The sequence below is a fragment of the Opisthocomus hoazin genome, chromosome 20 (assembly GCF_030867145.1).
Source record: "Opisthocomus hoazin isolate bOpiHoa1 chromosome 20, bOpiHoa1.hap1, whole genome shotgun sequence".
NCBI lineage: Eukaryota > Metazoa > Chordata > Aves > Opisthocomiformes > Opisthocomidae > Opisthocomus > Opisthocomus hoazin.
The window spans coordinates 9,003,822-9,017,007 of record NC_134433.1 but is presented as its reverse complement, the minus strand read 5'-3'; the positions used below and the strand labels follow the sequence as shown (position 1 = coordinate 9,017,007).

General features: G+C 49.0%; 1 protein-coding gene across 1 annotated transcript; it reads right to left on the bottom strand.

The window, feature by feature from the left end:
* Window positions 1–2: 2 nt before the first annotated feature.
* DHX33 (DEAH-box helicase 33) lies at window positions 3–13,119 on the bottom strand. Its single transcript, XM_075440367.1, has 12 exons — window positions 12,948–13,119; window positions 10,749–10,909; window positions 9,811–10,038; window positions 8,870–9,040; window positions 7,757–7,942; window positions 6,913–7,024; window positions 6,377–6,536; window positions 5,905–5,993; window positions 5,205–5,332; window positions 4,435–4,638; window positions 3,597–3,683; window positions 3–2,839 (listed from the first exon to the last, which is right to left on the bottom strand). Exons 1-12 carry the CDS (start codon window positions 13,117–13,119, stop codon window positions 2,531–2,533), a joined length of 2,007 nt encoding a protein of 668 aa, XP_075296482.1. The 3' UTR covers window positions 3–2,530.
* Between the last annotated feature and the right edge of the window lie 67 nt (window positions 13,120–13,186).

Sequence of the window (13,186 nt, the reverse complement as noted above, 5' to 3'; positions counted from 1 at the left end):
GCAGAGCACAGACTCGCTGACCCACCTTAGCACCTGCACACGGACACCCCAGACTGCTCAAAATGAAGGTGCGCTCACAAGAACTGGAAACGTGGGGACTCGTACCTGAACGTCCTGCGATCATTTCTTCCATCCACACAGCCTTCATGTCTCACCAACCACCACCCAGGACTTGGATTTTTGCCGTCACTTCTTTATTTTGGGAAAAATATACAAATTAGTTCCGTTAAATAGGCTGCTCAATAAGTACACTCCCCAAACACAATGTGCTTACGCTCCATCTTCCCCTACAGATGCAGAATCTGTAAAACCAGCAGACAGACAGACACAGCGCTACTTCGGTAACTCCCTGCAGCTCGTGTGAGGGAGAACGACTGAAATAGCTGCATACTCTTGAAATACCAGTGCAGAACCACAGCTGGTCGTACATACAAAAGCGGCAAGTTTTGCCTGTGCCCCACTCACCTTTTTTTTTTTTTCAAACCACCAAAAAGTAGTACTGCAGAGAGGCACAACACAGGGAGGTGTGTCTGTTTCGCTGCCCCCCTGCAGACGTTCAGCGTCACCCTTCCCAGGAAGGGGCTGAGGCTGCCCAGGGAGGCTGTGGAGTCTCCTTCTCTGGAGATATTCAAGACCGGCCTGGACAAGGTCCTGTGCAGCCTGCTCTGGGTGACCCTGCTTCGGCAGGGGGTTGGACTGGGTGACCCACAGAGGTCCCTGCCAACCCCTAAAGTTCTGCGATTCTGTGACTGTTCCAGGTACGCCGGGTACCTGCTTACACTCTTTGGGAGACATCAATTTGCAAATCAGCACAACTGACATAGCAGCTAAAAACGAAAGAAAAAAAAAGAACAAAAGACGTATTTGCCCCAGTTTTCACAGAGAAAACCACGGTGAGCCAATACTGGAGCCCAAAGAAAAGCTGTATCGCAATGTGTGGTGTAACCGTGATGCGTGTAACCAGAAAGGACAAATTATTACATGGCAAACGCAGCTTGTCCCCACAGATCACAGGCCAGCTGAGCAGTCCTATTAATGCCACAAGCTTTTTTTTTCTCAAAGTTGCTGTTTGAAGGACACAAGGACAAAACACCACAATCCCACCACAGCCCGTGCAAACCAACCTCACTATATTACACAGTGACACTGTGTGAACAGAACAGCTTCCTCTCCTCCTCTTTCCAACAGCTAACCTGCTTTAGTTCAACTCATCCAAAAATCTGTATAAATTACTACACTACGTCAACAGACTCTGTTGAAACTGGAAGTCACCTCTCCCAAAGAGGTTATTTTAGAAGTACTTCGGGTATCATTTAAAAACAACAAATTTCTCCCCCCACCAACACACAGTGACAGTGGAATAAATCCACTTTCTTTCACGTTAAAGAACAAGTTTTCCCTTTGCAGTGGCTCTAGTTTCTTAATTCCAGTATTTCAAAAGATGGTTAAGTTTGGTATTGCCACTTTTCTCCAATGGGAAAAAAAGAGATAGGCAGATGCCAAGGGAATACGGAAGAAAAAACAAATAATAGATACTAACGGGAGATCTGTGGTTCTTGACAATGTCAAGCTCTAAACCTCTTATGGAAAACCAAAGTATAATTGGGCAGGGTTGGGGAAGGCAGAAGGGGGAAGAAGCACTGGTGTCAGCGCAGAAGACGCAAAGATTTGACAAATGAAGGACCTTTAAAGTCCAATCTCTAAACCACATCTTCATCCTCACTTTGCTGAGTCTTCCTCAAGCTGGCCTGACGAGCTGTTGTGGACAGTGTGCCAGCTCCGAAGCTAGGAGCACACAGACAAGAGTCAGAAAAGCCAGAAGTATTTGCAGAGGAACAACACACTCTAACAGCAAAAGGGTGAACAAAAATGATGCCAAACGTGCAGGCAGCTCCAGGAAACCACTGCCAGCCCAAGGCTTAGACGCAAGCGGTGAAGACCTTGCTCAAGCAGGCGTTCCCATTCCTGACCTTCGGGTGGTCCCAAACAAGACAGTGAACATGACAAGCAGGCAGAAAGATGTTTGGTGAGGTAAAAGACAGTAGCACCTCCCTTCTAGAAATAGTAAAAAAAAGGGCTTTTTTCCCTGTATGTAGACATTTAAAAAGTTTTTCTCCTTTTTCCCCAATAAAACCAGTAATACAAGCACAATCATAAAAAATACCAACCCTGCTCAGAAGAGCTCTCAGGATCTCATTTCCTCATACACAAGCCTGTTAAACTTCAGCAAGTATTAAAAACTGGAATCTGATAGTAGCTTCCTGCCCCCCAGCACAGATTTATCTCACACACACGTGCACGGGGTACATACTACACTCCCCTTTCACAGATTAACTGTTAAAAAGGACGATTGTTCTAAGCCACGGAGACCTGTGAGGTCTGGCTCTCACAGAGAAGCCAATTTCCTCTAAGGTTTTTACCTGATTTGCAAGGCAAAGCTCTACTGCTCCTGTACATTCATTACAAAACAAAACAATAGTCTTTTAGAGCGAGCCTAAAAACCCTGGACCTGTTGGTGCCAGACCACAGGTCAGTTCTTGGCCGTTCGGAGCTTCCTGCGGAAATAGTCCGGCGCTGCATCATACAGCCAGTCCGCATCCACCACGCAGAGGTCCCGCATGTAGCACTTGTTGGTGTGAAGCAGGCCGTTGTACACCACGCAGGCTGGTTTGCAGTGGAAAAGCACGGAGGAGGGGTGGATGGCCACCGACTGGTGAGAGTCCACGGTGCTGTAGGTGCCGTCCAGCTGCAGCTCTGCAGCGTTCATGAAGAGGCTGTGAGCCAGGCAGCGGCGGATGTTTGCAGTGTCTGAGCGGGACGACTCGATTGGCATCGATAGCTGTTCAGCAGTGAGAGAGACAAATGTAAGCAAGCCTGTATGTGTATGTGCATCCTCGTGGGGAAACACAGCCCCATTTCAGCGCGCTTCCGAGGTCAGGCAGAAATCCTGCTAGCGTGGGAAGTATAAAAGGACTGCTAGGAATTCAGCTCAGGCAGCTGCTAGGCTAATCCAGACTAACAGCAAACAAAAGAGGAGTCGCAAAACGCTTCGAGACTCTCCTACGAGGGAGTTGTAGGCCAGCCAGCATTCGCAGCAGGACAGGGGTGCCAAACGGTGGCTGCCACGTCACACACAGACCACAGGCAATTCCGCAGCAGCTCCCACGCTGTGCCTTGCGCTCCATGACTGGCAGTAACAGTGCTGATGGGCAAGCTGCTGTTAAACTGAATGCCTGACTCCGTGAAGAAGCCAGCCAGCATGGGCTGCAGAGGCTGATGTCACTCCGTGGCACACATAGCATGGTCACATCTACACTGGGGCAGTGAAATTCCTTAGGAAAACACTGTCCTCTAGCCAAGAACCCTTCCCAGAGCTCTCCTCCTCTCTCACCTCTCCTCAACCCACTGAGCCTTGCAGCTCTCAGATTTTGGGGCACAGCTGCACAGTCAGGAATTTTGCCTGACTATTCATGGGAGACTGAAAACAAACCCACATTTTCTCACTCCTGGGACATGGTGCCCAGCAAAATCAGTTTGGGACAAACAGAAAAATACAAACAGGTAAAACAGAGAAATACAGTGTGGCAACAAGTTACCTTGACGCAAATGTCCCTGAGCTGAGCTCTGACGTCTGACACCAGCATCATGTTCCTGCTGTTGACAAAGTTCTCTTTGCACCATTCCTGCAGCAGAGACACCAGGAGTTAGCAGGGGCCGTTTCTTCACCCGAAAAGCACAACAGTCTTTGGATACCACGAAAAGCAGAGTCCTCCAAACACACAATCTTCCTCAGAGAAAAGGTGCTAACCCATTTCCTTGTTGTATTTCTACCCCTCATTACTCCCCTTTGTCTACATTCTCTCCCACAGTGCCAAGAAACTCAGAATTGCTCTGCAAGGCCACCAGTGCTTCGGAACCGCCCTTGCTATCCCCCGGGGGGTGAAAACCAACTACGCACAAATGACAGATGCTGCAAGGAATGGCATACACGCACCTACAGATCTGCAAATCAAACTGAGGAGTTTATAGGGTAGGATAAATCAAAATCTGCTTGTAAACAGGCTCAGTGTTTTTGCAATGAATCCTGTCAAAGAGCATGTCTAGGTATTTATCAGCAAGTCTCAACACCCTCCCACTCCCTCCTGCTTCCAGCTGGAACCAGGGAAGGAAGAGACCTGTCTCTGATTATAGAACAGGCCTCAAGAAGCTTTTGATAACCAGTTTTGGTACAGCTTTCTAGGGGATCCTTCGGCACTTGAACAGCTTTCTCCAATTACCCAGCTGTAAAGGATGAGTAAGCCCTCTCTTCTCATTGCTCTGGAAGGATGCGTATTGCATCACCCGCAAAGGATGCAGATGTCACTCTGCTGTACACCAAAACAGCTCCTCACCACCACAAGCCCAGACAGCACTGGCGTCCTCAGAGCATCCTACCTTGTTGCCACTGACATTTTTGAAGGCCCTGTACAGGCTGAGCAGGGTAAGATGATCGCCCTCACTGGAGATGAATTTCTTCCTGACGGACTGCACTTCTTCCCGCCGGGCAGGGGGATTGTAGAGGACACTGTCCACCGATAACAGCGACACGATGGTCAGGATCTCTTCTGTACAGTGGAACTTAGGGGACAGGAGGATGGTCTGCAAATCACAGAACAAAACTGATTTTCGTTCGACCAAATCCACTTCAGATGGGCAGGCTTTTCTGCTCACTGGCAGCCCAGGAACTTCACCAAGCATTGTTTAGGACAAGTTCATAAACATTTGGGCCTAGAGACAACGGTAAATCCTCTTCTGGGCCCACCAGGCACCTTTAACAGCAACTGCCATGCTCCTTCCTGCGTTCATGTACAGTACAAACATGGTGCCTAAGATCAACTACAGCATGGGACACTTCACGAAACTACTCAACAGTGCTACCAGCAATCCCGGAAACGGCATCGGAATTCACCTTGTTTCAGCTTCAGAGGTGCCAGAGGAAAGAAATTATATTTTTTAAAATCTCCTGGAATTAAAGGAAAAATGACAAGCAAAACAGCCCAGCTGTGCAAATAAGGCTGTGCTTCACCAATGTATGGCAAATGTATCAGTACTGCTGCAGTCGCCCCAGACTCCAGACCTTGTTTAGGGAGTTTGAAAGAGAAATGCCAGTGGTAGTGGGAAGAGTACAGGAGATGAGAATTAGCTATTTTTTCTGTAGTTTTTACTTTAGAGAACTTTGGTTCCAGGGGAAAGGCTGCCATCTTCCTTCCCAGCGGGGTTAGGACTAGCTGATTTTCCTTTCTTTCCACAGCTCCCAGCAGGTCCAGCTGCTCTATCGCTGCTTGAATAGCATCTGTCAAAACAAGAAGGTTCAGGCTGTGAGGCCTCCTGGCCGACTCTGGCAGGACAGTCAAGGACCCGCTGGTACCATCACAACCTCTTTCCCTTGGCCAGAGGGACAAATACTTTCTGTTTAGAGAAATTAGCGCCCCAAACTGAGGTTTAGCCCCTTCTATCCAGTAGGGTATCTACATTCTCCAATTCAAGTAGCAAAACCAGAGGCAAAACTAAAGCTGCCATCTCTAGCTTTGAGCAGAAGCTCCGTGAGATTTTCTATGGCTTTCCTTGGCAGTTAAGACCCACCTTCATCTTTTTTATGACTTTTTTATAACTGCTCCCTGCTCTGTTTGGAAGCGGGACTCCCCAGCTCTCTGCCATAATCATGGCTGCTCTGACGAGGCTGAGCAAAAGCAATGAGCAGTGAATGAATCTGAGACTTCTGGACCCCCCAGCGAAGACGCAGCAGAGAGAGACAGCTCCCCTTTCACAGCCCTGACCTTCTTTCTTCTCTGAATGGTCTTTTTAAGCAATTCCTCAGTGACTTATTTGTCAATTTTTTCCAGGGCTGCCTTTGTAACCACTTACCAGGAGACGGTTTGGACATGAAGTCAAAGGTGAGCACGTTGGGAATTCTCAGGGCCAGGAGCTGAAGCATCACGCTGGCCAGATTACACCTGCGCAGGCAGAAAAAAAACAACGGAGATTGTTCTCTTTTCTTTTCCCCCCCTTTCTTTTTTTCTTTTCTTTATTTTTTTGCCTACAGGTGGAGATGGAGTACTCAGATATGTGCTGCAACTGGAGAGACTAGTCCAGTGCTGGCTGGTGAAGCCTTACTTCCTAAACCACTAAGGGCAGGAAGTGAGTCCAAGATTTGGAGGGAATCCAAGAGAACTATTGCTCATGCATGTTTGAAGACTCAGAGTTCATTTTTCTTAAAAGTCAACCGGTCAGACCCTAGATCCAGTTTTGCTGTTCAGTTCCTAACACAGCTCCATCTGTAACAGCATACAAACGAGGTGTGGGAAGAAGTGTGATGGTATCAGGGTTCTTTTCTCACCTCTGTATCTCAGGTATTGTCATTTTGTCAAACTTCTCAAACTCATCCTCTGTGTAGAGCCGGTAACAGGTCCCACTGTCCTCTCGCCCTGCTCTCCCTGTTCGTTGCCAAGCCTGGGCCTTCGACACCCGCTGGACTGCCAACACTTCCAGACCGATTTCTACATATGGAAAAGCCTCACTTCAGTCAATGTCTGTGGAACATACAGCTTTGAAAAACATAACTGTGTAGGATTAACCACAAAAAATATCCCAGGGTCTGCCACCCAAATGCTGCTCAGACTTCACTTGGTTTAGCAGCCTCAAGCAAAGGCAATTTTGATGCACTCTGTCCATGAAGCGAAGACTCATTTGACAGATTTTTATCCCTGCATTGCTTGTACTCAAAAAAAACCCAAACCCCCACACCTAAAGCCTAGGATGTTAATTTAGACAGTGCAGAGGGTGTTTTAAAACAGCTCTCAGTGGAGCTTGTTGCCTCAAGTAACTTCTACAAGACTGAAAACAATCTCTGTGTCGCTGCTTAGAACTCCTCACCAGGGCTGTACTTCTTTGCTTTGACCATGCCTGTGTCCACAACGTATTTGATTCCCGCAATGGTGATGGAGGTTTCTGCGATGTTGGTGGAGAGGATCACTTTGCGACAGCCCTGGAAGGAAGAGCAAACTCAAGCCAGTCAAAAGCCATGTCAGATCAGCTGCACTGAAGAAATGCTACTACTTTTGGCCAGCATGGGCCAAGCCTACATATCATTGCAACATGCTATGACCACACACCATGCTTGCTACGCCAGCTCTTGTAAATTAAGATAAACTCTAGTTCCTAAGCAGTTTCTAAAGCATGTGCTTGCACTTCTTGCAACCAAATACACCACCCAGGACAGCTGTTATCAATATGTTTTTAAACCATTTTGATTCCATTTCTGGCACAAGCACAAGACCTGAATTCTTGTTTATCTGCTGAATTGGCACTAAAGGGCCTGAGGCAGCACAATTTCCTTTTCTTGTGGCCCTGCCAAATATGCCCGGGTTTTTAGCTTTCTTCAATTTGGCTGGCCCATTCACTGCTGTAGCTTTTCTTGTGATGTGGACATAAAATTCCAATGAAATGGGGCAAATTTCAATTCCTCTGCCCTTTTCACTCCCCCTAATCCTTCCTTCTTTTTATAATCCCAGATGACTTATCGTATGTATCTGTTAACACCACCCCAGTTGTATCGTCTTATATTACACTGGAACCATTCAGCCTAACATCAGTAGACAGTGGAGACTATTACTATCAGTACAGACCACTTTAACCCCTTAAATTCCACATGTTTCTTCCAAATACTCATGCAAGCAGACAGACAAACTCATCCTGCTTACCCATCACATTGCCTCACCTTGCGGGCAGCCTGAAAGACGCGGAGCTGTTGGCAGTAGGGCAGAGAAGCATAAAGAGGCATCACCACCATCTGTGGGCAGCCGTCAGGGAGATGCTTGGCAATGTCTCGACAGGTTTTGGTCATTGCTTCAATTTCTTCCTGACCAGTCAGAAACACCAGGATGTCCTCGGAAGAGGGTGCTTCCTGGAGCCAGAGGAAAATGCAAGCGAGAAGTTAAGATGGTTTGGACACGGAGGGAGAACTGAGATTGTAATGAGATGTTGTCCTGACAGCAGGGCAGCAAAGCACGTAAGGAAGAAAGAAAAGAGACGCATGCTGTGCAAGATCTGCAACAGCCTGGAGTTCGCAGTGGATTCACCAGAGGTGAAGGGTAAACCGCATTTTGGAGGACTGGGACTTAACAGGATGGCGGAATCATTTAAAGTCACATGTCTCTCTCATTAAATAACTGTCCAGGACATGCAAATGAGAGAGCCAGCAAGCACCCAGGTATAAGCCAGCAAACACAGAAAACTCAGGTGAGAGGAACATTTGGGTACTAGGTATGCATTGACATCAGAGACCTTGGATTAGCAGTCTCCTTTCAACTCCAGCCTTGAAGTACAAGTCCCAAAATCCTAACAGCAGCATCTTCAAAGCATTAAATGCAGGGTAATGAACAGTTTTATTTAAATGATTTAACGACCTGGCAGTTTTGCATTCAAACATTTAGTCACAAAATGCCTGTGGGTGTTATTTTAACAGATCTCTACTTGCTCTGCAGTTACGCTTTGCCAGTAAATCAGAATCACCTTCACGCTACTGTCACCTTCTGCCTGGATGTCCCCCCACAACCCAAGACTCTTTACAGTTGACCACTTCCCATCTTTCTTCCCACTTTTGAAATAACACTGGCATTCATCAACCCCTCTCTTGAGCCAACCCAACTCACTAACCCAGCACACTCCCCAGCTATCTGCTTTTGCTGGAGGATGCAGTGAGCACCTCAGGGACATCTCTGGTTTGGCAGCATCAGGCTCAAGCCATGTCTTCTGCCACCACAACCTGTGAGGCCCCCCAGTCAACAACCCACGGCCCTGGGAAGGTGCAAACCCGCCGAGACTGCCATACCTGGTGGATCTGGAAGACTGAGACCAGTGCGGCTTGGAGGTAATCACTCTGAGGCTGTTTGGTGTAAAAGATCTGAATGGGATGCTGCCGGCCTTCTAAATAGAGAACAGGAGCTCCATTGAAGTACTGGGAGAACTGGTCAACGTCCATCGTAGCTGACATGATGACCACCTTCAATGTGAGCATAAGATGGGTCAGCACTGCAGTTTCAATCCAGCAGGACAGTTAGTAGTCAGGACTAGCCAAAAGTCAGCTTCCTGAGGCTGATGTACGCTCAAAACAGCAAAAAGCACACAGAGCTCAGGACAGAAGAGAGTGATCTTTCCTTGTTAAAGCCATCAGCTTTGGCATCACACGAGCGTAACACGTTGGTATGATAAAATGAGTGAAGATGTGTTAAAATTCTTTTCTGACATTTAATAGAGAGAGCTGAGTACCCACAAAGCTAGACTGCACAACAGTCTGGTGAACACCACAGTGCCAGCACCCTACCAGGCCCCTGCATACCTTCCCCATCAAAACCAATGTGCTCTCACACATTTCACCATGGACACAGACAAATTCATTACACGTGCACCCGACCCACACGTGCAATCTCCTTCCCCAGGGTGAGCACGTCATACAGCTGTCACATTAGACAGAGAGCTCCTGTCCCTTGGGCGCGCTCAGCAACAGTACCCAAACCTCCCCAAACAATGTGTCTAGGCTATAGCCCACACCCAAGGGCCTCTTACGGAAAAAGGCAACACAGAGGTGACCAGATACCTCGTTCAGATGTGTCACGTCAGGCCCACACATCATCAGTTCTGTTGAGATTTAAAGGGGCTTTTTAGGAACAGGAAAACAGTCAAGGCTGAAACTTCAAACTCTTTGGAAAACCCCATAGCGCTCAGGGTCCATGCCCCATCCCGGCCCCTTGCTGCCATCCTCGATGCACATACCTTTAGTGGCAGTTTGCCCAGTTCCTTCCGTTTCTTTTGTGCAGCTTTCACCACTCCAAAGAGCACATCAGTATGGATCGTCCTCTCGTGGGCTTCATCCAGGATGACCACACTGTACTTCCGCATCATAGGGTCCCCAATAGCTTCGCGAAGCAGCATTCCATCTGTTAAAAACTTGATTCTAGTTTCATCGGATGTGAGATCATCGAAACGTACAGTATAGCCAACCTATGGAAGCAATCATTACAGAAAGTGTAAGCAAAAGTTACTTGCATTTCTCATTGCCATCGTACCACTAAGAAGGACTACGAAGCATTCTGGTCAGTGCATGGGACAGAGACAACCAGAACTCCGGGGAGACTCTGGAAAGCGTAACGGTGTATTTGCAGTCCGCGAGCAGTTAGTCTTGAAAATCTAATAACCCACCTAAAGGAAGCTCCCAACACTGTATCCCACACTTTTTCCCAATTAGAAGTTCATCACAAATGCTCTACATTGCCTTTCCTTCCTCCCCTGCTGGAAACCACGGAATGCTCTCTGAAGACTTCATGCAAGGGAAATCTGTCTCCTCCACTTTTCTCCCACAGATTCACAGATCTGCAGATTCAGCACTCTGCTCTCCTTGACAGTGACTTTTGATACATGGAGCACCAGAAGAGCGTGCACTATGTTTTATTCATTAACCAGTATTTTTTTCAAATGGAGGAGCACAGATAACAATCAAGAAGTAAAATACCACAGAGGCAGAGTCAAACACGTCCCCACCCTGAGCCCCAGAAGCAGGTAAAAAGCCATTTTTTCCACTCAGGCATATTATTAAATGAAGACTAACTGCTATCCCCATGGCTCTTTTTTATCTTACCCATTAAGTCCTGGTACAGTCCCGTTGGCACTGCAGTACTAAACCGACTCTCTCAAGACTTGGTAAAGCAACCTACCAGTTTCCCCAGCTCTGTCTTCTTCTCATCGGAGACTCTGGTAGCTAAGGATATAGCTGCTACTCTGCGAGGCTGGGTCACAGCAATGATGCCTTGGCGGCCAATTCCTGCTTCGTAGAGGTATTGTGGGAGCTGCGTGGTCTTCCCTGAGCCCGTTTCTCCTAAGGAACATCAAGGGAATAGTTTTTCCCTTTTATAGCGCCTTCAAATGAAAGGTCTCGACTCATTTTCCTATGTTAACTTTTAACCCTGTTGCAGGATGGGGAGGCTGAAGACAGGGAGAGGCCGGACAGCTTGCCCAAAGTCACATCGTGAAGCAGCAGCAGGCGAGGGACAGAACCCAGCACCTTGCTCGGGCTGCTAGACCGCTCCGCTGCTGAACTCCTTTCACCCAGGTACTCTCCAGCCACCCTCTGCTTGAGGAACACATTCCAGTCTGTCCGGGTACGACCTGTTGGTTGTGCAACACAGCCAACACAAGATGACAATCATGCAGAGCAAGGAACAGACACCGATTTGGTTTTATGCATATATTTACACTACACTCTAGGAAGTTTCAGAGTAAAGCTGCAAGTAAATCAAAGCAAAGGTTTTGTCACAACAGCAAGGAGTGGGTTACGGTTTGAGACTCTCAGAGGAGCACTCAGGGCACCAAGGAGCCAGCAAGTCTTCCTCTGCACCTTCCCAAAAGCAACCAAGGTCCCTGCAGGCTCCAGTGCGTGTCTTCTCCATCCACGCAGCACCACTACCCCATTCCCCCCCGGTGTATTTCGAACACAGCCGCTGCGCAGACCCCGCTACCAAAGACGGTGATCAGCAGAAGCAGCCCTTACCGCAGCCTCGGCAACAAAAAGCGTAACTCCCTGGGCGCAGCACAAAGCACAGCGCTCAGAGGCACTGCAAGTAAAACTGGCTTGAAGTGCGACGTGCAGGGAAGAGCAGAGAATGTTTTCAATGTCACTGCCACTTTTATTACAGCTTAAAGCACATCAGTAACTCAAATCAGACCCCTTTCAGCTTCCTACTGACCCACTACAAGAATGGCTCTACACAAAAGCACAAGGCTCCAGCAAACAGAGCCCTGTGCTCTCAACCCTTGCAAAAGCACACTGGTGGAGCGAGGTGAGAACTGACGAGGAGGAGGAATAAGCATAAGAAATTCAGAAAGATGACCACCAAGCAGAGAAGCAGCAAACTGTAAAATTACCAAATTGTAAGCTCTCCAGCTGCAGACTGGAAATAGCATGGGTGAGCTTTTTAGCTTACTCCACAGCTGTAAAATTAAGTGGCGTATTGCAGTGTATATATAGCAAGCAATAACGACAATCTCAGGATTACATGGAGGAAAGGAGATAAATGCAGTCATGTCTATCAGTTACCATGATAATTAATAACTAATTTTAGTTTTTAAGGGTTCACATATAGGAGGGGAATACAAAGCATTTTTCATTTAATTTTAATAATGCTGCGTGTTTAGACTTAAAAGCTGGGAAGCTGTATGTCTTCAGCTCCTGAAAGCCAGACAAAAAGCTTGTTGGCTTGGACTCAGAGAAAGCACAATAAAAGCGGTGAATGCCCCTGAAAATGCAGCCGAGGAGACACTTCTTCCAAAGAGGGGGGTTCTCCTGTTTGCCTTGAAGCCGGCTGAACACCAGGCAGATCACAGAATCCTAGAACGGTTTGGGTTGGAAGGGACCTTAAAGACCATCTGGTTCCAACCCCCCTGCCATGAGTAGGGACACCTTCCACCAGCCCAGGGTGCTCAGAGCTCCATCCAACCTGGCCTTGAACACTGCCAGGGAGGGGGCAGCCACAGCTTCTCTGGGCAACCTGGGCCAGGGCCTCACTACCCCCATGGTGAAGAGTTTCTTCCTAATCTCTAATCTAAACCTGCCTTCTTTCAGTTTACAGCCATTCCCCCTTGTCCTGTCACTACACGAATGCGAAGCACCGGGGAGAGGGAAACAACTTCTGCGGGGGAGGCGAAGGCAACTCGCCGGCTGCCTCGCCCAGCCAGAACCCAGCAAGACGAACGCTCCCGGGCGCCGCGTCCCGGAGATGCCCCCAGACCCGCGCCCTGACGGCTCTCGCTGCCCGGCGGCACCGGGGAACGGCCGAGGGGATCGCCGGGAGCCCGCCCGCGAGGGGGGCCCGCCCGCCAGGCCCCGGCGCTGAGGGAAGGGGCCGCCCCGCACTCACCGATGAGGACGGCGCAGTCGAGGCCGCGGAGCTGGCCCAGCAGCCGCCCCCGCGCCTGGAAGATGGGCAGGCCGCGGCGCTGGGTGTCGGCGGGGGAGCGGGGCAGCATGGCGGGGCCAGGGCCCGCCGCCTTCAGCCGCTTGGCCGCGGGCGCCTCGCCCTCCGCCGGCATCGCCCCGCCGCGCCGGGTCCGCCAGGCCCCGCCCCCCGTGGCGTCACCGCGGCGCGTCCCGCGCGGG